A 27,500-nucleotide genomic window follows, 5' to 3' on the forward strand; every position below is an offset into this window, starting at 1 on the left:
TGGTTGGAATTGGAGCAGAAGGATTGTAATAATCTTAGACTGTCAGATTTACTCTTTATTACAAAATCAATAAGACGACATAATTGTTTTAAAAACCCAATGATAGCCGCCACCCTGACTGCCTGGTGGAAGGCATTAGAAATTACAAACTCCCAATTGGCGCCCTGTGGGCTCTCTCCCATTTGGCATAACCCCGACTTTCAACTTAATAATCAGTCGTTCCATTTAAGCCTATGGGAGCAGAAAGGAATTACACACCTTCATCATCTTTTCTCAGATAATAAGTTTATATCGTATACAAACTTGGTCCAGAAATATGAAATAAAAAAGGGAAATTTCTTACATTATCTGCAAGTTAAAAATATGGTTAAAAAACAAATCCCAACGCTCCAACTGCCTGTCTTAGCTAAAGATATTATAAAGCTTTCTCCAACAACAATAAAGAAAATATCAAAAATATATAAGTTATTTTTATACACAAATAAAACGTATTTACCGACTTTAAAATGGGAAAAAGCCTTGTCTATAGTTCCGGAACCAGACTTTTGGACCCAAATCTGTGAAAATGTATTTAAAATGACCAAACAGACAAATTTGCAACTTATCCAATATAAGATACTTCATAGAACATATATTACACAATATATGATGAAAAAAATGGGACTCTCTGACTCCGACATTTGTCTCCAGTGCTCACAAAACACTGCCGATACTTATCTTCATGCTTTATGGTCATGTACTCCAGTGCTGCATTTCTGGACTAAAATCTTGGAAAAGCTCGCTGATATATTAAACTGTAGGCTTCCTTTATCTCCAAGATTGTGTTTACTAGGTGACTTAACAATAACTGAGCTACCATGTAAACAATCTCAATCTATATTTATAGCCCTTACTATTGCTAAAAAAATAATCCTTGTCAATTGGAAAAATAAACAATCTCTAAATATCGACCACTGGTTAAACTTACTAATAAATTATATCTCAATGGAAAAAATCTCTGCCTTAAATAAAAATCAAGTATCAAGATTTAAACAAATATGGTCTATGTACATAGAATATTTTAATCTCAATTTGGCAACTTAATCCTGCCAAGATTCTGCCTGTTAACGAGAGCCACCACATCGTTACAACTTCTGTTTTCGCTGCTTCTGTATTTGGTATTTTGTATCTGATTGTTTTTATTTTTATATAGTCAGGAACCTAGTTGCTGCTAGTGGGCTCGAGCATACCACACTATACGACACTATACTCAATAACTCCTTAAGATCTATTTCTAGTGGGCACTAAGCATCAACACTTGGTGTTACTGCATGCTAATTAGTCAATTTTCTTGACGCCGTCCCCTGTGGTCGGGCGGGGGTGGTTCTGCCCCCCCCCCCGTTGTCTGCTCGGTGGCGGTTGCGTCTTGGCCGCTCCCTGGGCCCCCTGTGGGGTGCGGTGTTGGGGTGCTTCCCCTGGTGCCCGGGGCGGTGCCGTCCCGGCGCGGTCCTCTGCTCCGTGCCCGGCGGCGCGGTTCGGGGTGGGTGGGCCTCCGGTGTGCCCCGTGGTTCCCTCTCCCCTCCCCCTTCCTCCCCCCCGTCGCCTCTCCCTCCTCGCCTCCTCCCGCCCATCCTCCTCTGCCTCCCGGTCCCTTTTCCCTTGTCGCCCTCCCTCCTCCTGCCCTGCAGCCGCCCTTTCGCCTTCTTGTCGTCTTCTCCCCGCTTCCCCCCCCCCTTCCCTGTCTGCCCTGCGGCCCCTCCCCCTCCCTCTCCCTGGGCCTGGGGCTCCCTCCCCGGCCCGGGCGTCGGGCTCCGGGGGCCGGGCGAGGGTTTGGGGCCTGCCCCACTCCGGTATAACTCCTGGCGCCCCGGGCGGGCTCCGGTGGCCGGTGGGCTGTCCGGTAGCCCTGCTGCGCTGGCTGTCCGCCCATTGTGGTGCCGGGTGGATGAGGTGGGGGGCGGGTGGGGGTGGGGGTGCTGGGGGGCGGGCGTGCCACCTACACCCGCCGGGTTGGGTGAGGCCCCGCTGGTCGCTCCTCTTACTCACTTCACTAGCTTGCACTATACACTTTGTAAATATACACATAGGGCACACAACACATTTCTTGGTGGGGTGGGGAAGGGTGGAAACACCGTCTTCACCCTTCAACTCCCCTCCAATTTTAATGCACCTCACGTCCAAGGGGAGGGGTGAGTTGGGGCGGGGAGCCATCAGAGGGGATGGACTGCAGTGCCTGGCAGCGCTGTGGTCCCCCCCATTTGTGTCCCTGCCCCACCACTTTGTCCCTCCATTCCCTTTTTTAATGCACCACACATATACATATTCATTTTTTTGGGGGGGATACGGGTGTGTCGGAGTAGGGGAAATTTTTTCCCTCTGCTCCGACTCACCTGCTCCCAATTTTAATGCACCACACGCACACACTTGTATATACACTGGGTGGGGCCACATTCACGGTGTAAGGGTAGAGCTCGCCAGTCGGCGAGCTGGCGGACTCAGTAACAGGGTTAGGTGTCACTAGTACTCTGGCGTGACGACCGGGGCCTCTCCCCACCGGGCTCGGTGTTCTGGTGTTCCGCCTTCTCCCCTGGTGCTTCCTCCTCTGCTTCCCCCCTCCCGCCGCTGTGCAAATCTCGCGCGGCTGGAGGTGGGGTGGGCACATCTTCCCTCTCTGCGCTGCTGCCCGGTGCCGGTTTCCGGGGGGGGTGGGGGGTTCTCGCGGGGGGGGGGGGGGGGGGGGGCGGCTTGTTTGGGGGGGGGTGGAGGTATGGGTGGGCGGGGGGTTGGGTGCTGGGGGTCGGGGTGTGTTCGGGGGTTTGGGGGTCGGGGGTGGTGGGGCCTGGGTCGTGGTGGATGGCGGGTTTGGGTGGGGTGCGGGGGGGATGGGGGCTGGGGACCGGTGGGGCGCTGTGGGGGCCCGCTGGGCCTCGTTCTGCGGCCTTGGGCTCGGGGGTGTGGGCCGGGGCTGGGGCGGGGGTGTTCCGGGTGTCTGGGTCGGCTCGCCGACCGGTGTCCGCTCGGGTGGCTTGTGGGTGGCCTTGGTGCTGCCGCGGCCTGGGGATTCCGGGGGGGGGGGGGGGGTGCTCGCTTTGCTGGACCGCGGTTGACGGCTTCTTTCTTTGGTGGTGGTCCTTATGCATGCCAGATCCGTCGCACCAGCATCTACTGAAACTCAACAGAAGTACCCTCTCCCTCCCACAGCCCCTTGAATCAGTTGGTGCTGGTGTCTGTGGTTCTCACTTTGCTTTATCTATCCTTCCCTCCTTCCTCTCTTTAGTTTTTCCTCTGGTCACTTGAGATCTTAATTTATTAGAAGTATGAGGTTTCTGGGGTTGGCATAAGACTCTGGTTTTGTAACCACGCAGGAGGGGTCTTGTTGGTGCTGGACTTCACTTTGATGGATTGGATGTACTGGCTTCTATGGATCTCACTCTGCCTTATCGATCCTTCCCTCCTTCCTCTCTTTAGTTTTTCCTCTGGTCTCTTGAGATCTCGCTAAATTTGCTGGAATTTAGAGGCTTCCGGGGTTGGCGTAAGACTTTGATTTTGTAATCATGGGGAAGGCAGGAAGTGTTTGGTCGGTGCTGGATTTCACTTTGATTTACCTTTCTTTTCTCTTTATTTCTTTTTTTTTTCTGACCTTTTCTCTGGTCTCCTGACCATTTAAACCTCACGACTCTGGCAAGATTCTGAAGTACCTGGTTAAGGCGAAGGGTAATGGGATATTTATAAGGTTTTAGGTGAATGAATGAGTATAAATTTATACGTATTTGCACGCACGCACACGCACGCACGCACGCGCACGCACGCAAACGCACACGCAAACGCACGCAAACGCACGCACGCAAACGCACGCACACATACACACAAAAAAAAAAAAAAAAAAAAGAGCAATGATGACAAGACGTTGAATCGGTAAGACTACCGAATGAACAATTCTGAGCTCTAAAAAAAAAAAAAAAAAAAAAAAAAAAAAAAAAGTTCAGAGAGCATGGGACTGTAGTGGGCCTATGTTCTAAAGCCACAGGGGGAACTTATTCAGGCAGGAAGAAGAGTGCAAGGACAGGAGAAAACATTGCTGCAGTGAGGGACTCAGTAGGACGCAGCCCTAGGAAATCAGTGCGTAGACGCAGCCAAGAACTCGGAATGACAAGGGAGTCACTGTGGCGTGTTCTTACGTCTTATCCAGTGGTGATTCGAGGGAGGATTGGCATCCTTCCATTTGAATAAAATCAAACGTCTGGCTAATAGAGAACAAAAGGCAGTGACCCTCTGTAAATAAACAGGGGGATCAGATCCCGTTGTGTCAGAAATAAAACCAAAAACAGCAACCAATGGAGATGGTGAAATATGACAAGCATAAGCTTTAGAGAGTACTTCAAAAAAGAAAGACCAAAATGGAACAAGCTTTGGGCATGACCAGAACATATGATACGAAGTAGCAGTAAATCGTTTACATCTTTCACATAAAGGATTTATATTTGGGAATATTCTAGCCAGCCGAGCCCTCGAGAAATGTAATCTATGCAGCACTTTAAATTGTATCAAGGCATGTCTAGAGTAGGGGTGTGAATCTCTGCACTGAGGACGATTCGATACGCATCTCGATGCACTCCCGGCGATACGATACTTTAACGATACATGGAATTTTCTGGTGATGCGATGCGATACGATTCACCCTCTTCATGACGCGATACGATGCGATAATCATTTAGTTAAAATCAATGCGATCCGATCACGATTTGATGTAATTTGTTGCGATACGATGCAATTTAACATGAGGCAAATAAGCAAAGGGAAAAAAATAAATGTAAAAAAATACATGGAATTCAGTATTGTACTACAAGTTATTTTGCTTTATTCCTCATAGGTACTTGGCAGTAAATGCAACAAAAGTGCTGTTTTTGCCATCTTAAAAAAAACTCAATGAGTAACTTAAAGTGACACTTTCAATAGTGCAATAGTCACCATTGACATCTAACCCCCAATGTATTTTATTATTTCCTCCTTAGCTCTCTCCCTTATGGTCATCTGTGGTGCTCTCACTGTAGCCAGGAAACCTCCAAGCAGCTGGTCCATGGCTGACCTTTTCTTGGGAGGCTCTAGCCTAGCTCATCATCTAGGTTAGACAAGGCAAAGTAAGACAGGACAAAAGAGACGAGTCACAGCAATAAGTCGACAATAATATCACAAACACAACAATATCACAAACACAACAACAAAAATATAATGCACATCCCACTCTTGGTGCGGATACATTAACAGAAATCAAACAAAAGCATAGTCTCATAACTCACTTTGTACTGCTCCAAAAAAAGTCACAGCCAGCTGTGTGAACCTTTACTTTTGTTTAGAATATCATCATATCAAATTAGTTATTAAATAAATTACCATATGACTACTTTACAATATCATCATCAGAACTATTTTCAAATCAATGCACTATTATAGATAACAAAACCAAGTCCCACAACAAACCTCTCTCATCTTCCTCCATCTCCTTCTCCTCCTCCCTGTGGCTTGTCCCTTCTCCTTCTGCTTGAGCTGCCTGGCTCTCATCATCCAGAATACCATCAGCCCTTGCCTGACAATCAACAGAGCAGAAAGCTCCTCATCCTCATCATCATCTAGAAAAGCCAAATTGGACAAGTGTTGAAAACTAGCATAAGTGATTTATTTTCCATGTGAAATAAATAAATACACGTCATTAGAACTAAAACATTATTTTCCATTTCACTTAAGGGTTTTCTAAGAGTAAAACTAACTGCTGCTAATATTGTATTTCTTACCATATCCTCCACTTGGTTCGCTATCCTCAGGAATATCACATCCTTTACAGTGTTGTCAGACTCAGCATCCATGAAGTGGAGGTCTTTGAAGCGGTCAAGGGCTGAAGCATTGTCGAGGAAATCTTGGCAGTAGTTGTAACGGGACTCAAAGGCCTGAAAATTTCTTGACCTGATTTGCTTAGTCCATCTCCGGTGTCCGACGAGGAACTAGACGGTTGTACACTAGTTTTTAGCGATGTGGTGTAACCTTTTTAAGTGGGTCTGTATGTTTGTCGTGCTGCCGTTGTGCGGCTTCTTCACACGGCATTCTTTGCAAATGACGAACGTTTTGTCAAACTTTCCGGGTTCCGTTCGCTTTCTTTGCGAATCCGTAGGGTTTCCAAACATATGATTTAAACGTTGCGGGTGCATAACATATATAATCTTCCTCGTTGCTGCTCGCTCCAACGTCCATGATGTTTTACTTCCTAGTGTATTGCGTGTGCCCCACGGCTTCCGTATGGTGCATTCAATGCGCCCTGGGATTTTGGGGAACAGCAAATGGAAAGAAGTTTACAATGAATAAAACGGCACTTGCATCGGATTTCACCGATACCCGCCAACGCATCAAGATGGATCTAGATTTCACACGTCAATTACATCGATACCCAGTGAATGAGCCGATGCACTTGCACCGTGCATGTGCAGATCGATGCATCCATTGATATCGATTATTTTCCACACCCCTAGTCTAGAGCATATAGAAGAGGAGTGGACTCTCTTAAGTGCCTTATCCCATTCCTCATCGGACATCTGAGCACCTAAATCAGCTTCCCATTGTTCTCGAATATGCAAAATGGATTGATCACAACATTCCATAATTTGAGAATAAATAAATGATATTCTACCTTTAGTCCGACTATTAACACCTAATAGAGAATCCAAACAGGACGAGGGAGGGAGATTAGGAAAATTAGCAATCTTATTGCGGGCGAAGTCTCTAATCTGCAAATAACGAAAAAATTGATTATTGGTCAGGCCAAATTTTTGCGATAGCTGCTGAAAGCTGGCAAACGTACCACCAATATATAGATCCTTAATACAATGAATACCCTTGCTATACCAGGTTTTGAAACCCTTGTCCAAAAAAGATGGCTGAAAAAGATGGTTGTGTATAAGTGGGGAATAAATAGAGACATTCTGAATACCCAAATATTTTTTGAACTGGGTCAAAATACGTAACGATTGTGTTACAATTACATTATCTTTAATACTGCTAACCAGTGAAGGCAATGAGGCACATAGTAAAGCAGGGAGTGAATATCGGCCACAAGTGGACTTTTCAATCTGGAGCCACGCAGGAATTTTATTGTCCCAAACTTTTAACCATAGGGATATGGCATTAAAGTTTGCAGCCCAATAATATGTACGCAAATTTGGAAGAGAAAGCCCCCCTACATCTTTAGGTCTTTCCATAAATTCCTTTCGTATGCGAACTGGTTTATTGTCCCATATAAAAGAGGAAATAATTTGATTCAGGCTCTTGAAAAAAGATTGTGATATGAATACAGGCAGTGCCTGAAACAAGTACAAAAACTTCGGGACAATATTCATCTTTACAGAATTTGCCCTGCCAATCAGGGAGAGCGGCAATATAGACCATCTTTTAATATCCTGTTTGCACTGCTCAAGCAAAGGGATGAAATTTGTTTTAAACAGATTCTAATGAGATTTGGTGACTTCTACACCCAAGTATGTAAAGGATGAGGAAGACGACTTAAATGGGAGATTAGGATATTCTCCAGCGTTACCACTAATAGGGAAGTACTCACTCTTATACAAATTTAGTCTATACTCAGATATATTTCCAAATTTTTGCAAGATCTTGAGAATTTCAGGGATAGATGACACAGGATCAGTGATATAGAGCAGGAGGTCATCTGCGTAGAGAGATACTGTATGAGTCAGACCCCCACGTGATATACCTTGTATAATATTACTGCTCCGAAGAGCTATAGCAAGTGGCTCTATAGCTAGAACAAAAAGCAATGGACTCACTGGATCCCCTTGTTTTGTCCCTCTGTACAGAGGAAAATATTCAGAAGATATACCATTGGTATAAACTGAGGCAGTAGGATCTGTGTAAATAAGATTAATATATTGAATGAAATTAGGACCAAAACCAAATCTACCAAGTGTATAAAAAAGATACTTCCATTCGACCCGATCGAATGCCTTTTCTGCATCGAGAGATATAACTGCTTCTGAAACTGAAGTATCAGAGTCAGTATAGATAATATTGAATAATCGTCTCAAATTAAAATAAGATTGTCTGCCCTGAATAAATCCAGATTGATCCTCTGAGATAATGTGAGGAAGAATCGTCTCAAGCCTGAGTGCTATAATCTTTGATAGCACTTTACCATCACAATTAGTCAAATTAATAGGTCTGTATGAGGAGCATTCACGAGGATCTTTACCTTTCTTTAATAGCAGTGTAATAGCTGCCTGACGAAAAGTAGGTGGAAGAATATTATTTTCCCATGCTTCTTCATAAACCAATAGAAGAAGTGGGGCCAGTTTATCCTTAAATTTCTTGTAGAAATCTGTCGAAAACCCATCTGGGCCAGGACATTTCCCACTTTGAAGGGACATTATAGTGGTATTAACTTCCGTCAGCGTCAAATTTTCCTCAAGTCTCTTTTTAGAATCTGAGTCAATTTTTGGAATATTCAGATTGGAAAAAAAAAGATCAAACTGCTCGTAATCCGATACAGAGTCTGAAGTATATAATTTTGAGTAAAACATTTTAAAGCAATTATTGATATCCTGATGGTCTTCTGTTAAGGAGCCATCAGATAGTATAATTTGTGAAATATTACGAGAAGCAGCTTTTTGGCGAAGGTAACTGGCCAATAACTTGGACGTTTTATCCCCTTCTTCATAAAGACTGCAACGGGATTTAAGTATAAGTCTCTCTGCTTGAGCAGTGGTTAAGAGATCAATTTCAGTTTGCATGCCAACTCGTTTCTTAATCAAATCTGGGGTCGGAGAACTAGCTATAAGTCCGTCCAATGCTTTAATTTCAGTAGACATTTTTTCAAATTGATCATATTTCGTTTTCCTTTTATAAGCAGACGAAGAAATAATCTGCCCCCTGAGATAAGCTTTAAGCGTCTCCCAAAGAGTTGAGGCTGAGATATCATCAGTTTTGTTCACCTGTAAAAAAAAATCTATCTGTTCTGTAACAAACTGTACAAAGTCTGAATCTGCCAAGAGGAGTGTATCAAGCTGCCAAGTCCGTTTTGTCCGCTGGATCGGAAGAGTAATTGTAATACTCATTGGGGCATGATCAGAAATAATGATTGGATCATATTTACAATCTGTAATAAGATTAAGCAAATGAGGATCCAATAAAAAAAAATCTATCCTGGAAAAAGACTTATGTACATTAGAATAAAATGAGTACTCCCTTTCAGTGGGATGCTTAAATCTCCACGGGTCTATAAATTTATACATATCTATAAATGATTTAAGTACTTGTACAGATTTAGATGGTCTAATTACCGATTGAGCAGAACGGTCCAAAGTGGAGTCCATTACCAAATTATAATCCCCGCCCATAATTAAGTGATGGCTATCTAAATTTGGGATGGAGTTCAGCATCTTTTTAAAGAAATTGTCATCATCAAAGTTTGGGCCGTAACCATTTACTAACACGAGGTGAAGTTGAAACAACTCACCCACGACCATCACATATCTACCGTTTGGATCTAAAATAGTTTGTGATACAACAAAGGGAATTTTTTTATGAATAAGTATAGCTACACCTCTACCTTTACAATTAAATTGGGAGTGAAACATTTGCCCTACCCATTCTTTGTGAATTTTTGACTGGTCTCGATTTAAAAGATGAGTTTCCTGTAGAAAGGCGATGCCAACCTTGAGATATTGCAAATGTGAGAGAACTCTTTTCCTTTTGATTGCCCCATTCAGGCCCTTAACATTCCAGCTTACAATTTTCACAACATCATTACCTGGGAATACGTGTGCGCTACCCTGTGCCATTGGAACCATTCAATTCAAGAGTATCAGTATCTGCCTCCAAAAGATGATAAACAAACCAGTAAAGTGCACAAAATATACATAAAACAAACAAAACTACACACACATTACCATCCAAAACATACAAACAAGGCTCAAACCGGCCTACCCCCCCATACAACTTTAAACTGCTGCAAACTTGCATTTGCATGCTACCCGCAGAAATAATATTTGTCAACCATTGATGGACCCCACCAAAAACAATAATAGATAAATAAAAGAGAGAGAGAGAGCGAGAGAGAGAGAGAGAAACGTTAACTCTGTCAAAACTAAATATTATCTACAAGTTATGGAAAGTCAGCATAAAAAAACAAAAAAACAAAAAACAAAATATAATATCAACAATAAAATTAAATATTTAGGGATCATATAATTGTAGCTGCACATGTGGTGTACTCACAAATCGACAAATTAAAAAATAAAAATAAAAAATAAAATAAAAATCCCTGCCACACCCACAATGTAAAATGTAAAAAGAAAATATATATTTCAACAAATAAAATAAAAATTATGAAATTAGTACGTGAAACTTCAAACGATAATACCGTCCTTTCAATCAGTTATTCGTGTTTCAACACAGTCAGTGGCTTTACCTCAATCACCATCAGCAGCTTGTGAAGTGGAGCTCAAAGTCACGTTTTCATTGACGTAAGTCAGCGCCGCCACATGATCGGTGAACCTCATTCGTCTTCCGTTGTGTGTAAATTGCAGAGTTGCTGGGAAGTAGAGGGCAAACTGGATCTTTGCGGCATGGAGCTTCCTTTTAGATTCGGAGAAGGCTGCACGCCGTTTGTTGACATCCGGGCTGTAGTCAGGAAAAATATGAATTCTTGATCCGTTGTAGAAGAGAGGGCCCGCTTGTCTGGCGAGGCGAAGGATCAACTCTTTACTTTGAAAATGATGAAGTCGAACGATGAACGGCCGTGGTCTGCTATCGCCATCCTTCGGTTTGGGTGCCAGGCTTCTGTGGGCGCGATCCACCGAAAGTGGTTTCTCGAAGTTATCTTCCCCAAGCACATCACTGATAAGCTTGGAAATAAATTACGATGGTCGCGGGCCCTCCACATTTTCCGGTATTCCCACAATGCGTATGTTTTGCCGCCTGGTGTAATTTTCCAGGTACGCCATCTTCTCCTTCAGCGCATCATTTTCTTTCGCCAGTAAAGCATGAGAAGTTTCCACGTTGCCAAGCCTCATGTCGAACTCCTTCATACCGTCCTCCACATCCGTAATTCGCTGGCCATAGACATCCAAAATCGAATGCAAAGAGGCAATCGAGGCCCGGTTCTCCTCCCGAAACGAATCGATAGATGATTGCACGGCAGAAACTGCGTTAGCTAGTGCTTCCATATTGTTAGCATTTGTATTAGCTTCCTTGCTAACGCTACCTAGGGAGTCCGAGTTGTGTCTCCCACTCTGCTGTTTAGACGATTTAGGGGGCATTTGTCCACTCGTGAGGCAATTAGTTCACAAAAACTGTCTTTCCAAAAAAAAGTTCCATCGATTACAAGGTCCAACATGTGTTAATCCAAAAATTTTCTGCGGGAGCCGTAGGAAACACGTCTACTCACGAGCCATGCTCACGCGCCTCCCCTCAGTGGATATTCTTAATTATGTTATAGAGCATGGTCTTCTCCGTGTACTCCAGACTCCTCCCACATTCCAAAAGACGTGCATGGCAGGTTAATTGGGCGCTCTGAATTGTCCCTCGGTGTGCTTGTGTGTGGGGGTGGTTGTTTGTCTCTGTGTGCCCTGCGATTGGCTGGCAACCAGTACAAGGTGTACCCCGCCTACTGCCCAGAACCAGCTGAGATGGGCTCCAGCACCCCCGCGACCCTTATGAGGAATAAGCAGTCAAGAAAATGGATGGATGTTTTTGAGCATTGATGTTCAGTGTCATAAGTAGTGAGAGGACATGCCATGCCGTCATTTGCCATTGGTCAGTATGATTGTTCATATAATCTGTATGGTATTTCAATCTTATTCACAGGATATGTTGGGACAGGGAAAAGAGGAGTACTACGAGCCTTTTACTCGGAAGACCCTCATCCGGGGTACTGCAGTCTCGTCTGCAGCCAAATGCAATTGGTAAACATAAGTTTAACACTCTCAAAAACAAACACTGGATTACCTGATTAAATGACACTACTCTGTGTCTTCATAAATGTACTATTACTCAAAGTGACACAGCAAAGAACATCTTTGTCGTATTTGATTCAACTCTCTTTTCAAAAGCACATCAAGTATGTTACTAGAATTGTGTTTTTGTTTTTTCTTTCACCTCCGTAAATCAATAAGCGCCATCCCATTTGATCCGCTAGTGACACAGAGGTCATAATTCATGTGTTTTGTTACATCTCACCGTGGCTATTCTAATGTATTGATCTCTGGTCTTCCCTTGTCGAGGATTAAAGGTTTGCTGTGAAATCCTTTCAGACTTGTCTGTTGTTGTTGTTTTGTGGATAAAGGAAGAAAATTCTGAACATATAAAGAAAAGTTGTGCATTCATTCATTCACGTGTCATTCATTGATTTGTTAATGCATTTGACATCTTTAAAGAAAAATTTAAATGTGCTACTGTAGTTGATTAAGTTAACTTATAAGTTTCTTAAGTATTAGGTTGTAATAAATGTTTTGACTTTACGGTAGTAGGCCATTACCTTTGATTAATATTTATATCAATAGTCCATGAGACACACATGCACACACATGCAGGTTACAAATAAATTCGGAGTTACCTAATAACTTGAGGCTGAGTACAGAACATATTGGTGAGGAAATGTCACATCTCAGGCAATAATTGCATCATTTCATTATTATCATTATAGTAATTATTTTCTCCAATACACACGACCCTCCGCAACTCATAGTGCAGTGTCACCTCTGAGGAGACATTGGCAAGAAAATATTAAAAATGTAATTTAAATAAAATGTTTGGGCTGAGATTGCAAAAACGTAAATAAACCTAAGTATAAAAGCAGGATACTTTAAGATTGAATAAATAATGAAATAGATTGGAAAAATACATTAGATAAAATAAATATAAAATAATGGAGGTAAAATAGCACATAAATGCAAAAAGTAAAACAAATATTTACTCAAATTAATTTACTGCGATGGGACGAAATATTGTCAGTTGACGTGCTAATGTGTTCCTATAATCATTATGACTGTTTTTGTGATGTATTGTGATACTTGAACAGCAAAATAAGGAAACCAAACCAACGTGAACACATTTGACACTGCTCGCTTGCTGTACTGACGTCATCGGCAAGTGCCTACCAGACGCGAAGGACCCCCGAATGGATCTGGCCGGCCGAACACATATGGTACCGACAGCGGCCCGCCGCTCTATCGAGACAGCAAAATAAATAAATAAATAAATACAAATGCGCCTTCTGTGTGCGCGAGTTCTAAAGTGAAGACGTTATCCTTCCAGTCAAGACTCGGGGCAAATTTTGCTGTGCCACCGTGGGTTTCTGATTGGTGGCCGCTCATTCCTGGTTGGCTGCGTCCTCAAGCCACTGTGAATGACCGCTTATGACTAGGGATGTAATGATATCCTAACACCACGTTATGATATTATCACGATATGAAGGTCACGATACGATAATTATCACGATATTGCGGGGGGTTGGCGATATTTAAAAAAGATCACTATATTGTCAAAAAAAAAAAAGATCTCATACTAAAAAAAGCACAATATTGTGCTTTTGTATATAACAGCAATGCATATAAACCACCTACAATCTCTAATAACAATATTGAGGCACTGACTTGCTAATGCAAGCACACATTGATCACTTCACAAGCAATTTAGGTTCCCCTTCATCTGACAATTAGCAAAGATTTTAAACATAGAAGGCCAAAACATGAAAATTAAATTGCACTAAAAAAACTAGCCACCAATGGGTGCTAGGACTTCACAAATGGAAATCAACCTGACTTTTTGTGTTCCTTTTAAATATTGTGAACATGACGATAGGGCTGCACAATATATCGAAAAAATCAATATCGCGATATTGGCCCTTGCAATATGCATATCGCAAAGGCATGCAATAAGTTTTCTATGGAATTTTATGCTTTTTATATGAATTTGACCAGTCAGATGCTAACTAAAATGTGCGTTGCCATTCAATAGTTGAAAATTATCAAGTCATAATTACAATTAATTAACTAAGATTACATTAAGGTTGCTTATTTTGCCACATGAAAAATGTTTTTCTTTCATTAGGCAATAAAAATGTAATTTCTTTAGGTACATGTTAAATATCGCAATAATATCGATATCGCTATGTTCAGCAAGTATATCGCATATCGCATGTTTTTCCAATATCATGTAGCCCTACATGACGACGACGATATTGTGGCAGTTTTAATATCACGATATCACGATATTGCCCATATCATTACATCCCTACTTATGACGTACTTGAACGCGCATGCAGGAAGAACGCGGAAGAGAATTGAGGCTGTATGTACTCAAATGTGGAGATTAAATGAGAATGTGAATAAAAAGAGAGGTAAAATAAAACACCAGACGACCTGTTGTCTCCTGCAGTTCATTTCGTCTACCCCGTTTGGGATAACCGCAATCAGTTACGCGTTTGTACATGGAGGCACAAGAGAATTCCACATCGGTGGAGGAAGAAAGAAAAACAACTCAAAATTGAAATGTCCGCCGTCGCTTAGCTGTTCAATTCGGATATAGAAGATGAGGACGTTGATGGATTTGTGAATGAAGACCGGTCACAAAATAACGTGAGTACATTGTTAAATTGTTGAATAAAGTAGGACTGAAGTCACTGCTTTGCTCCTGCAACCTGTTTGTTTGAACAAGCATACGGCAATAACGCGGTGCACTTTTTTGTAAAGCTCAAAGTTAGCGTAACACCCTCCATCGCCCTGTCGACCGCTGTCGAGCGCCTCCTTCGCCCCCCACCCCGTCGCTACGCGAGACCCGGTTCATGTAGCGCATGGATGCACAGCGTTTGAAGCTCAATTACGTGTGCCATTAATTCAAACACTGTGCGCGTCCCGCGCTACGAGGGACACTGTTGGTCACCCTACTTGACAGGCTAATAATCGTTGGAACTGGGTAAAATAACACTCAGATGTGTGGACTGACCAATAGTAAAGGTTTGTGAAAAGAATTGGAAATTTACTAGGGCTGCACAATATATCGAAAAAATATCGATATCGCGATATTGGCCCATGCAATATGCGTATCGCAAAGACATGCAATAAGCTACATATGGAATTTTATGCTTGTCCAGTCAGCCACCAACTAAAATGTGCACCGCCATCCAATAGTTGACCATTATTGAGAGGTAATTATAATTAATTAGGTAAAATTATATTGAGTTTGCTAATTTTGATGCATGAAAAAATGTTATTCTTTCTTTAGATAATAAAAATGTCATTTCTTTAGGTCCACCTTACATATCGCAAAAATATCGATATCGCTATATTCAGCAACTACATCACATATCACATGATTTTCCAATATCATGCAGCCCTAAAATTTACCATATTGTGTGACATAGGGAGACCAGCGATTTGACTTTACAATGAATGGCGTACCCAGTCTGATTGTATTCTCATAGCAGTTCCTGCAGGTCATGTCTGTGTGGATTTAGGGCTCCACACTTATTGTAAGAGCGATCGCTGCGATCAGATCGATGTGATCTGATTTAGCAATAAATTCATATGAATAAATAATTTCTTTGAGCTTCCCGAGATATGTTTGGATTGTTCCAAACAAATAATGTATGTGGCTGGATAATGAGATATATCCTAGTACTGTATAAAATACATTTCAAAACCATTCATCACATTTTTTCTTGAATTTGAAAATCTGTTCCACTTGGTAAAAGGGTTAATTAACACTAAGCAATGAAAATGGACTCACAAACAATTTTCATTTACAGGGCATGAAAAACAACAACAACAACAACAACATTGTTTTTCTTCCAATTACCTCTTCACATGGACTTACTGAAATACGACAAAACGCACCTGTTAAGCCGCTCACAGGATGAGGCGCTTCGGACTGGAGAATCCATAGAGTCGGTCGAGTTGGTGGTGGAAAGTGGATGTTCCGGCAGAGCAGGACATGTTCTGGACTCTCTGTCTCTGTCCTCACTCGGTTCTGGGATGCTGCCGATGCCCGTTGAGGCGCTTCCTACTGAATGGTTCCTACGATGACTGAAGTCCGACATGCTGGATGAGCGAGAATGGCCTGTACTGTAGCCTGAAATGGAAAGGAGACAATGTAGTAATGGCGGCAGGACAAGCTCTTCTGCTTAATTTTTTTTTTATTTGGTTACTTGAAGAGAATTTCCAAATGGGCCCACCAATGGGCAAATCATCCATTAATCCAATTGTTTTCTTTTACAGGTTTCATTTCATTTCTCTTCCATGTGGTGCCATTGCTAACAGCATGAAATGGGAAAGTGTTTTCTTTAAAGGGATACAAGACATAAGCCATTTTCCAGTGTTTGATTAGGCATTGTGTATAAAGAATAAAAGTGCAAATATGTCTGGAATCTTATTCAACTGAATTTTCTTTTAAACCGATTAAGTCTCAAAATGAGAACATACCGTGGTGAACGCCATTATCCTGATCACGTGTTCGTGATGACGTATCCCGTGCGTAAAATGAAAGCCACCTTCGTTCACTTCAATGGGAGTTTGCTGACGTAATGTCAAGAAAAAGACCGTGTTCGATCCCAAATACTGCGGCAATTCTGATCAGAGTAAAATCCTCAGCATGTCCGGTTTCATGTCATTCTGTGTGGGGGTGGGACAGTGGGGGGTGGCCACTCCTAATGTGGGCTAAAGTGTGCTTAGCACACGACATATAGATTAGCCAAGCAAATGTTTTACCATCCACTTCAACTCGCCGGAGTATGGATCAGCCAGTTTCATCCGGCTTTCGGTTGGAAACAAATCTTTGGCGAGTCCTCCGTGGCTGTACTGCTTTTGAAGAAATGCTTCTTTGCTGTAAGGAGTAAATCCACCTTTGATGTCCGCTGTGGGACACGATAATTCCTCGTGAGTTCTTTGTTGTCACTGGCAGCCATGTCATTCAATGTTTTACGCACGAGATACGTTTTGGTGTTACGAAGACAAAAATGGTCAGTTGGGACTGATACTTAGAGAAGTATTCATTGTAGTATGAATTACTGGTTACCTGTCTCTTATTAGTCCTGCGATTGAATGGTTATGAAGCAGGATGAACCCTGGCTATAATCTTGAACAAGCTGAGAGGGGGCGCTATAACTCTTAACCCCATTACCCATACGTTGCAACATTATTAAAGAAAATGTGGCACTCATATCATGGAGACTGAAAGTCGATCAAAGGTAACGTGGCAGGAAATACAGATTCAACATCTTGAATTATTGGGCTCGAGCTGCAGTGACTCACTCACCACTTCCTTGCAACTTTGAGTGCGGTCTCATCTTGAAAACTGAGAATCATGAAAACCTGATCCTTCTGTCTGACCAAGCTACTGGGGAAACGTCAAAACGAAATACCTTAGGCTGTCCAAGAGCCCCGCCGCGCTGGCCCTGTCCACCCTTCGGGGTACTGGTGGGTTGGTTGTGTGTGTGTGTGTGTGTGGGGGGGGGGGTCGCTCCGCGCATCTGGGTTGTCTCCGGCTGGTGGTCGCCTTGGGAGCGTGGGGGGGGTTGTGCCTTGGTGCTGCCGCAGCTTGGGGGTTTCTTGGGGGGCCATGATCGCCTTGCTGGGCCGCGGTCAACGGCTCCCGTCTTTGGTGGCAGTCCTTATGTATGCCAGATCTATCACACTAGCATCTACTGAAATTCCAACAGAATTCGCTTCTCTCTCCCACTGTTTGTTGAATCAGTGGATGCTGGTGTCTGTGGACCTCACTCTGTTTTATCAACCCTTCCCTCCTTCTGCTTTTTTTTCCCTCTGGTCTCTTGAGACCTCTTTAATCTGTTGGAATTTAGAGGTTTCTGGGGTTGGTGTAAGATATAGGTGGCAGGCGGTGTTTAGTTGATTTCACTTTGATTCATCTTTCTTTCCTTTGACCTTTGCTCTGGTCTGCTGACCTTCTGAACTTCACGATGTTGGCGAGACTGAAGTATCCAGTTAAGGCAGGTGTGTCCAAACATTTTCAGTTGAGGGCCACATACAGAAAATCAGAAGGACTCTAGGGCCACATAATGTTACGAAGAGAAATTGTGTTTTGTCCTAAAAATTGTACAAATAATTTATTTGTGCTTTTGCATATTTAGAAAAATGCTACAGTATATAAACCAATTTATTTGTAATATGGTAGTAGGGTTATTATAGTTCTGGAATTTTTCATTTAATTAGTTTTTAGGGTGGTTCTGTTTTTATTAGTTTAGTTCTTTAAAAAAAAATGCTTAGTTTAGTTTAGTTTGTTATTTCAGTATTAGTATTAGATTTTTTTTTTTTTTTTAAATGTGTATTACTTGTGTGCGATATTTAAAAAACACCATGGGAGCAACGTCATCTGAAGGTTTTTTTCTATTGGCTGCTGCTAGATGACGTCACTTCTGTGTGACATACTTTCAACCGTCATTATTCCGGTTTATATCAAAATAAGTCTACTAAAAATCACATTTAAAATCATCCCCATGCATTAAATTAATTACCAAAGACTAAAATGAAGGACGTTTGCTATAATTATAGTTAGTTAGTTTTGTAAACATAAAATGTAGTTTCAGTCAGTTTTCTATTTTTAAAAAGCATTTTCATTTTTTATTTTATTTCGGTAACATTATTGGTTTTTGAATTTTAGTTTTAGTTCTTTCATTAGTTTTAGTTAACTAAAATAACCTTTAATGGCACCTGTTTTTCGATACCTTCTCTTCTTACTTTGACCATCTCCAAACATTTTTGTTTTGTTTGTTTTATTTGAACTGAGTCAATTGTCATTTTTAGCATATGTCGAGGGTCACTGAAAAGCGCAAATGACCCCCGGGCTGTAGTTTGGACACCACTGGGTGAGGGTAAAGGGGAATGGGATTTTTGTTTGGTGTTAGGTTAGGTTAGGTGTTAATGAGTACATATTTACACTAAATCACATGCACACGCACACATACGCACACACACAAAAAAAAGAGAGAGAGAGCAATGATGATAAGATGTTGAATCGGTAAGACTGCTGAATAAACAATTCTGAAAAAAATTCTGAAAAAAATAATAATAATAATTAAAAAAAAATCTCAAGTGCAAAATATCACGTGATAATCCAGCCTGAGTTTATAATTTGCTTCACCTTACCTGAGAGTTTGGACTGTTGGCTGGCGTAGCTAGAAGTTCGCGAGTGGCCAGAGCCGCCAAGATCATCAGACACCACAGGACACTTGACTTCGCGACTCTCTGCTATGATACAAAAGAAATTAGGATTTTAAATTGCTATGTGACTCAATTAGTCACGTTTTGGTCTGGTTAATCTTGAATAAGTGGCATGTGACAGACTTTTTAGGATCATGCACAATCATTCACATTGCATAGCTGTCAAACCATAAGATATTATATGCCTGAGAGTGCATCCTTAACATATACTGTACTGGAAATGTGAAGTAGAAAGCTGTAATTGTAGACTTGATATTCATATATGTAAATACACAACTGATTGAAAAAAAGTGAGACAAATAGCCATATTCTATTTCATTCTGCATTTAGGATCTGTGTCACTAATCACAAAAAGCTTCTCTTCATTATGTGACTACTAGGGATGTTCGATACCACTTTTTTTCAGACCGATACCAATACTCAGACCCTCAGTACTCACCGATACCGATACCAACTGTCGATACCAGTAGTACATTTTGACAAATAAAAAAAATCACTAAAAGATTTTAAACAAATATATTTCCTTTAATTTTGACAAAAAAACAGCACAGTCACTCTTCAATAGTCTTAATGCTCAAAATAAAACATAAAAATGCTCTTTTAGTTTAAGATTCACAATTTTGAAGTATTCCCAAACCAGTGAAGTTTTGGTGAAAAACTGCTGCAAGCTAGCGCCAGTTACAGGCAAGGAGGACTCACTTAACGTCTTCCCCCTCTGCCATCGGTCGCTTGTACTCGTCTGCGTCACGAGTACTCGAGTACTTGAAAAAAGGCTGGTATCGGCCCGATACCGATACCTGGTAACGGTACTCGCCCATCCCTAGTGACTACAGTACATCTTAAGTGTGCGTGCACGTGTGTATGCATAAGCCCTGCTTATTGGACAGTACTGTATACAAAATATGAAACTCACAGAAACACAGGAGCTCAGTTATTCTCCCCTGTGAAATTATTGTACAAGAAAAATGTTACAGGCATTGCTACTCTGACAGAAAGCCAAAGTGCAAAAATTATATGCTATTAACATTTAACATTGGTCAAGAGCATCATCAACACACATTTAGTGCAAACACACAACTTTAATAAACAGTTCTATTTTTAACCATGGCATGTAAGAGCCTGCAGGGGCAGAGCATGTTGTAGCTAATCCAAAGGGAGTTTGTTTAAATTGTACATAAAAGAGCTGCACTACACTCTTTCAGAACACATACACTGATAAAGAGGATGTGAAAAAAAATGTCATGTGCAGTACAGTATTGATAGGTAGATGGACTACTGGATAGACTTCATTCTTGTCCATTTGTTAGTGCTAAACAGCCGTGCGCAGAAACAAAAACAAACACACAAGAAAACATCTTTAGCCGAGCAATGAAGAGAAAATGGCAGGTGTGAATCTAAGTGTATCAAGTGCAGGAAAAAAAATCCATGACAATGCAGCAATAAATAATAATAATAAAATAAAAATAATCCTATGTATTTCTATTATTTACAGATTGTGCATCCTGCAATTGGCAGGAGTAAAAAAAAGGGATAAAAAGTATTTTTCTCCACATCCCACCACAGCAAGATTTTGATACCGTATTTTCCGCACTATAAGGCGCACCTCATTATAAGGTGCACCTTCAATGAATGACATATTTAAAAAAATTTCCATATATAAGGCACACCGCATTATAAGGCGCATAGCGTAGAAACTACTGCAGTGGCTGGGGTTGCATTAAGCGTACAATAGAGCAGATCCGGGCCTCGAGGGCTGCAGTCCTGCAGGTTTTGGATATTTCCCTTCTTCAACACAGCTGATTCATGATCAGCTCATCAGCAAGCTCTGCAGAAAACCTGATAACGAGCCTGTTAATTGGAATCAGCTGCACTTCAAGTAAGGAAATCTATAAAACCTTTAGGACTCCGGCTCTCAAGGACCGCAGTTTGCCACCCCTGCAATAGATAGAGCTGGGCTAAAGGGAATCTGAACGAAACAGATGAGTCAGTCAATATTTATGACCGGTAATTGAATACAAACCGGCATTCTGACAACTTTGTTCACCCCCAAAACAAGTTACCGGTAGTGCAGTCACAATATGGTTCCGTATTAACAATATAACAATAATTCAATATTGTTCAAACGTTACTATCCATATCTACAATATTTCCCAGCCTTGTTACGGTGTGGTACTACCGTTCTAACTGCTGTTACTTCGGTGACGTCCCCTGACTATGGTCGCCGTACTTAACCAATATTGAGCCACATATAAGGCGCACCAGATTATAAGGTGCACTGTCGGTTTTTGAGAAAATTAAAGGCTTTTAGGTGTGCCTTATAATGCAGAATATACGGTAATCTTTTATATATGGTATGTATATTTTAGAGTGTGTGCATCCAGCAGTAAGGTCAGCCCTGTTGGCAGAGCAAAGACAGGTTAAAAAAAAAAAGTGATTCTCTGAGCATCACACTAGCGCAATAAACACATGTATTTTTATAGTAGGTGTTTTTTTCCCCCTACAATTTACATCTCCAGCATTTTTTAGTGATGAGGATAAAACTTACTGGTATTAATCAGACCAAATAGGTTCTCGTTCCCGTTCACTACCACCCCTGGACCTCAAGGGTCTGCTGCAGCGCTGCACTTTGACGACCCTGCTAACTTCTTGGAGCTGTTCCTTATAGATGAGCTCTTCCATCACATTGTGGATGAAACAAATACCAACGCTCTGGACTGTCTGCAAGAAAACCCGTGTGCTTTCCCCTACAGCAGAGAACATAGCTGTAAGATGGTGACTGTCCATGACCTTTGTGCTAAATTTTTGTTGCATCAAGAAACTAAGCAAGCAACTAAGCATCTTTTTTTGGACAGATATTATCAAGGGACCGGTATCAACTTATTTGGGGGTAGCTGCATTTGAATAGCAACGCAGCACATGATTGAAGTTTGCCCAGTGCTGGACTACATTGTTGCCAAATTCTGGGAGCTGCATAAGCCCCTAAAAACATTTGCATTGATGAAGACAATGCAGTGATGAGGGCGGCTGTCATTCAAGGTCCGCCCCCCCTAATTCCTGTGTGGTTTGGAGAAAGGGTACTGTTTCAACATGTTACCATGCTTTGGTAAGGCTTGTACCCTGCATGATATTGCTTTTATATTCCTGGACTTTCGCACAGGTCAAGGATATACACTTATCATGGACAACTTTTACAACTCTGTTGGCCTGTGTAAGTGTCTCCTTTCAGTGAAAACAAATGTTTGTGGGATGCTGAGGAAAAAATGTGGGATGCCTCAGATCATCAAGGAAGCAACAAAGTCAAACTTGGGACCACAATCATGTGCCACAATAAGAAGGTGATGCTGGTTGCATGGCACGATAAATGGATTGTAAAAATTGTGACAACCTGCCGCAAAGACTAAATCCACCGAATAGAAGTGTGGCAGAAGAGCGGCACTTAACGAAACACCCCCCCCCCCCCACTCCCTCCCACCACGGAATTGGAAGCGCCATGGTACCACTGTGAACCACCGTAGAACAGTCCATCCCGCCAATATCTTGGCAAAAGGCAAGAGTCAAGGAAGCCACCAAAACAAATAAGCCGGCTCCCCCCAAGATTCCTGGGGTGGTCTCCGGGGTTTGGGGGATAGGGCAGTTGGTGGAGGTGGGGGTTGGGGGGTGGCGGCTTGTTTGTTTTGGTGGCTTCCTGGACCCTTGCCTTTTGCCATGATGTTGGAGGGATGGACTGTTTTACGGCAGTTCACAGTGGTACCATGGCGCTTCCCATTCCAGACCAGTGATGCAACAGTACTTTTTGCTTTCTTTCTGAGGTCTTTTGACAGCTCCTTGGACTTCATGACTGTTGTCTGCTGACAAGCATGGGATGACTGTGGATAGGTGACTATTGGGCACAATTTATATGGAATAATCAAGCCTATACAGTGATACCTCAGCTCACGAACATAATTGGTTCCCAGAAAGTGTGTGTAAGGCGAAAAGTTCCTCTTCCGAACATTTATTTCCCATAAGAAACCATTAAAATAAGAATAATCCGTTCCCAGGTCCGTATAAAACATAATTTTCTACTAAATAAGCCTTAAAACTACACAAAAATATACCTTATTTTATGTATAATAAATGTGCTATTGTATTGTAATTAAAGAAATAAACTGTACTGTATAATAAAGTCGTTTTATTTACCTTTGTGATGGTAGCAATGGTAGACTTACTTCATTCGCGAGCGTTTCATCACGTAGAGTGTTTATGGAACGGTTGCCGCTCATTCGCGCTTTCGTGCTCACCGGAGCGGAGGAGGCGTGTCCCTTGGTGAACAAGGAAGTGGAGCACTTTAGCGAGTCAACAAAAAGTGAGCACCGCCAACTACTTTCACTTCTTTCCTGGGACTAAACAGCCGTGGCACTATTTTCTGCTTTTTTGAGGTACGTGATAGCACTTTCGCTTTTTTTAGTGGCGCGAACTCCATTGACTACAATGCAAACGCGCCGCCGAATCGCCGTCCCTCGCTTTTGGTGAGAACGCAGCATTAGGCTTAACACTAGCCTGTGGTGGGGTCTTTTTCGGTCCCATAATAGCAAAAGTACACTCAATATGGTCCAAAATGTCTATCAAACACAAACCACGTCCGCACTCAAAGAAAGGGGGTGACGAACTGGGACGCCGTGAGCGTGCGTCAGCTTCTCGTGGCCGCCACCGTGGCGCTGTTCGACCGCGTGGTTTGGTTCGTCCGCCGAAAACTAGTTCGTCAGCAGAGACTATATGCTCGCGAATTTAATGTTCTTGAGGCGAAAAGTTAGTGAGCTTAAGCGTTCGTCAGCGGAGGTTTTACTGTACTTTGAAAGCGCTATATAAATAAAGATGACTTGACTTGACTATACGAGTCACAGACTCACAGGTGACTACATGCAGGCTTGTAACACTGTGACGCTTATAAAACTTAGGGTGTGCAATCATTTTCGACACAAAATAACTTTGGTGCAATGCTGTGAATACTAGGGGTGTTAAAAAAAATCGATTCGGCGATATATCGCGATACTACATCGCGCGATTCTCGAATCGATTCAATAATCGGCAGAATCGATTTTTTATTTTATTTTTTATTTTTTATTTATTTATTTATTTATTTTATTTATTTATTTATTTTAGGACTCACACCTTGAGCATGGAAGAATGTTATATGAACGGAACATTAAGCCTTAATATTTTAATGCTGTTCAAACATGAAACAGATTACAACCTCTATGAGACTGAAATTTCAGATAAATAAATAATACATTTTCATATAAATCTTACACTCTACAAGCTTACTGATTAGTATTTTCTAAATTTGAATGAAAAAAATCGCAACAATCGACTTGTAAATTCGTATCGGGATTAATCGGTATTGAATCGAATCGTGACCTGTGAATCGTGATACGAATCGAATCGTCAGGTACTAGGCAATTCACACCCCTAGTGAATACCTACAGTAAAGTGTGCTTATGAACAAAAACAGTGATGGATTGCTGTTTGTGCTATATCCTTTCATGCAAACAGGTGAAACACACTTTTTGTTTGTTCTGTTCTGTTCATGAGTATGAATATTTCTGCAACCCACTCTATGTACTCTTGTGATTTGTGAAATGTCTTCCAAAAAAGAAAGTTCTCAAAAAAAACAAGTCCGGATTACTGCAGACGCTGCATTAATCCACCTGCCAATTTCTCGCTCCAATCTTCATTCACTCATTATCAAGAACCCAAGATACCTGAACTCCTCCACTTGTTGCAGGATATCATCCCCGACTTGAAGAGGACACTCCACCCTTTTCCGACTTATAAGTGCCAATACTCATCTCAATGGCTTCATACTCGGCTCCAAACCACTCTATTGAGAGTTGGAGATCGTGGCTTAATGCCTCGTTATACTTCTACATCAGGTTTATGCGGCAACGTTACGGCGGAGACCCGCTCGTGCATTGGCCTTCATATTTGTGCGCAATACACATCACAATACATATCGGGTTCTGCTTCACTCCAAGTCGGGGTGTTGCTACGGCTGATCTTGGCTAGGATGCCACAGAGTGGAGATTTCTCTGCATTTATGACCAATTCGGCAGGGGGAGAGTTGGCTTATCACCGTGGCAATTATTTAATGCCAATTTGAACCGTAACCTCGACAAAACACAACAGCCCCCTGCTTAGCGAACACAGTTTTTACCTTGTTTGTTCCTCTCTCTCGTCACACACATATCCACACGTACCACCGTGGTCTCCAAGGCGGGCTCACCAAACCAGAACTTTCAATGCCTCAGCTGCACCTACAAATTATTTCCATAAAGTATATTAACAGAATATGTGACAAAGGACACGTCTTTGACGAAGTCCGATCCTCACTGGAAATTAATCCGACTTTAGTGACATCAGTTGTAGAGGGACCGAACAGGCAGTATCTGGGGGTGAAATACCCCACGAGCTCCTTCCCTGCCAGAGAGGTGTTCCTAGAGCCAGCTTCTGTAGCCGGTATTACGACCACCCAGGTCACATTGCCCCCTTCCCCCTTTGGCCTCTCTCACAGGTAGTGAGGTCATAGGAAGGTGGGACGCACATGAAATTTTCAGACCGTGGCTGGCTGGCCCCCATCGACCACTCGGCGCTCACCATCGAGCCCCACTGCCGGGCCTGGCTCCAGGGGGGGGTGACTCGCTTCTGGCCAAGGGAAAACACAGTGAAAAGTTTGGCTCATCATCAGAGACCTTCACCCATGTTTTGTCCTATCCCTCACCTAGGATCTGTTTGCCATAGATGACCCAAACAAGGGCATAAAGCCCCAGACTTAGCTCCTTAGTTCATTGGAACAGACCAACCCTTCCACCATGATAGGGTGATGACTCTAGGAAATTGTTAGCAGCTGAAATTTTAACTTTCACACCTATTTGGTACTGTACTAGAAAAAATGTAAATTACACAAATGTGTTGTTGAATGTGCATATAAATACAGTATTTGGAAAAGTGAATGGGATAACTAAACAGGGGTAAGATTGGAATGTGGGAGTGCTTTTGGCTCACCACAAGAAGCTTTTCGTGAGTCACCCCCCCTTCTCTCCTCCAGCAGGCTGTCTCCATCACTTTGGATCCCAATCACTGTTGCTGTAGAAGGTGGCCTTTTAAACATCATAATAAAGTCATTCATTTGAAACACATTGCAATCATGGAAAAGACCAAAGTTAAGAATACATTGTGCATTCCAGGCATCAGAAGACATCACAAATGTCTTTTGGTAAAAAGAAGCAGGCTACAGATTTTCTTCTAGGTCTTTCTTTCCCCCGGGTTGATCCACATTTGTTTCTTTGTGCTGTCAATTTTTTAACCTCACTGAAAGGAAGAAACTAGGACGGCCAAAAGTATGCTATGACATAACAGATCGTGTTCACAAGTGCATTCATTGTATTTTATAAACAGATACAGAGACCTGATATTTAGGTAAATAAGGTGCATTCAAAGACATGTTTTGGTTTTGAAAAAGCAAATTGTATTAGTATAGCTAAAGATCCTCTTTGACTACAGACTTTAAAACTGTCCTCTCCCCTTCATAGGTTGACCTTTGCCAAGGCCTATGTAATAAAACGTTGTTGTCACTTTGTTAAATGGACCTGTTCCTAAAGTTGAATATTGTCTATAATTGTTTTTTTATTGGCTCATGCTCAAGCACAATTCATGATATCAGTGTGGTATTTTATGTGAGGTGCCACAAAATAAAATGAGGATATAGCTCACACAGTTTAGTATATTTACAATAGACAAAAAGTTACTTTTACTTACGTTTTAAAACAGGGATCTCCTGACATAAGCTGAGTACTGATGATAACCTGTAAATCCCAAAAAAGTTTACATTTGTCTGGCGCGACTTGCCTTGGATATACGCAAACACAGAACAGCATCAGCTCAAGCAAGGAATGTTTGAGTAGTTTGATCTATGTTGTAAACATGATAACTACAAACATACTAATTTGGAAAGCATCTTCAACTTTATCAAGTGATTTTGTCCCAAATTAGGTCCTTGTGACATGTGTGCTAACAATTATGATGACAGATTTATTTTTTGAAAACAATGAGTCATTATCCTGCTAAAGTGCAACAACACAACTTCAGAGTATCAGAGTTACCTTAAGAATTGAGTTATCCTGCCGAGTATTTTTGGTATCATAACCCTCCAGCAGACATCGCCGTGTTGTACTCCCGGAGCCAGCAAACTCTGATAAATTCAGATCTGTAAAACCAAGCTATAGGAAAAATCATGACAGGATTTTTTTTTGTGTG

At 41.8% G+C, this 27,500-nt stretch overlaps 1 protein-coding gene and 1 long non-coding RNA gene across 6 annotated transcripts in view; both read right to left on the reverse strand.

The window, feature by feature from the left end:
- LOC144027302 (EEIG family member 2-like) overlaps nt 1–27,500 on the reverse strand; it is a 124,536-nt gene that overhangs the window by 23,583 nt on the left and 73,453 nt on the right. For 4 of the 5 annotated variants that reach the window (XM_077534709.1, XM_077534707.1, XM_077534704.1 and 1 more), the window contains 5 exons: nt 27,347–27,463; nt 27,003–27,049; nt 26,250–26,344; nt 19,134–19,235; nt 15,870–16,104 (listed from right to left, as the gene is read on the reverse strand). In XM_077534709.1, coding sequence (XP_077390835.1) covers nt 15,870–16,104; nt 19,134–19,235; nt 26,250–26,344; nt 27,003–27,049; nt 27,347–27,463 — 596 coding nt within the window. The remainder of the gene's footprint in view (nt 1–15,869; nt 16,105–19,133; nt 19,236–26,249; nt 26,345–27,002; nt 27,050–27,346; nt 27,464–27,500) is intronic. The other variant, XM_077534706.1, reaches the window with a different exon arrangement.
- Nucleotides 4,815–7,389, reverse strand: LOC144027306 (uncharacterized). Its single transcript, XR_013285427.1, has 3 exons — nt 5,769–7,389; nt 5,458–5,606; nt 4,815–5,098 (listed from the first exon to the last, which is right to left on the reverse strand). It is a non-coding gene; the product is annotated as an uncharacterized LOC144027306 (long non-coding RNA).

Source organism: Festucalex cinctus, chromosome 10, assembly GCF_051991245.1.
Source record: "Festucalex cinctus isolate MCC-2025b chromosome 10, RoL_Fcin_1.0, whole genome shotgun sequence".
Lineage (NCBI taxonomy): Eukaryota > Metazoa > Chordata > Actinopteri > Syngnathiformes > Syngnathidae > Festucalex > Festucalex cinctus.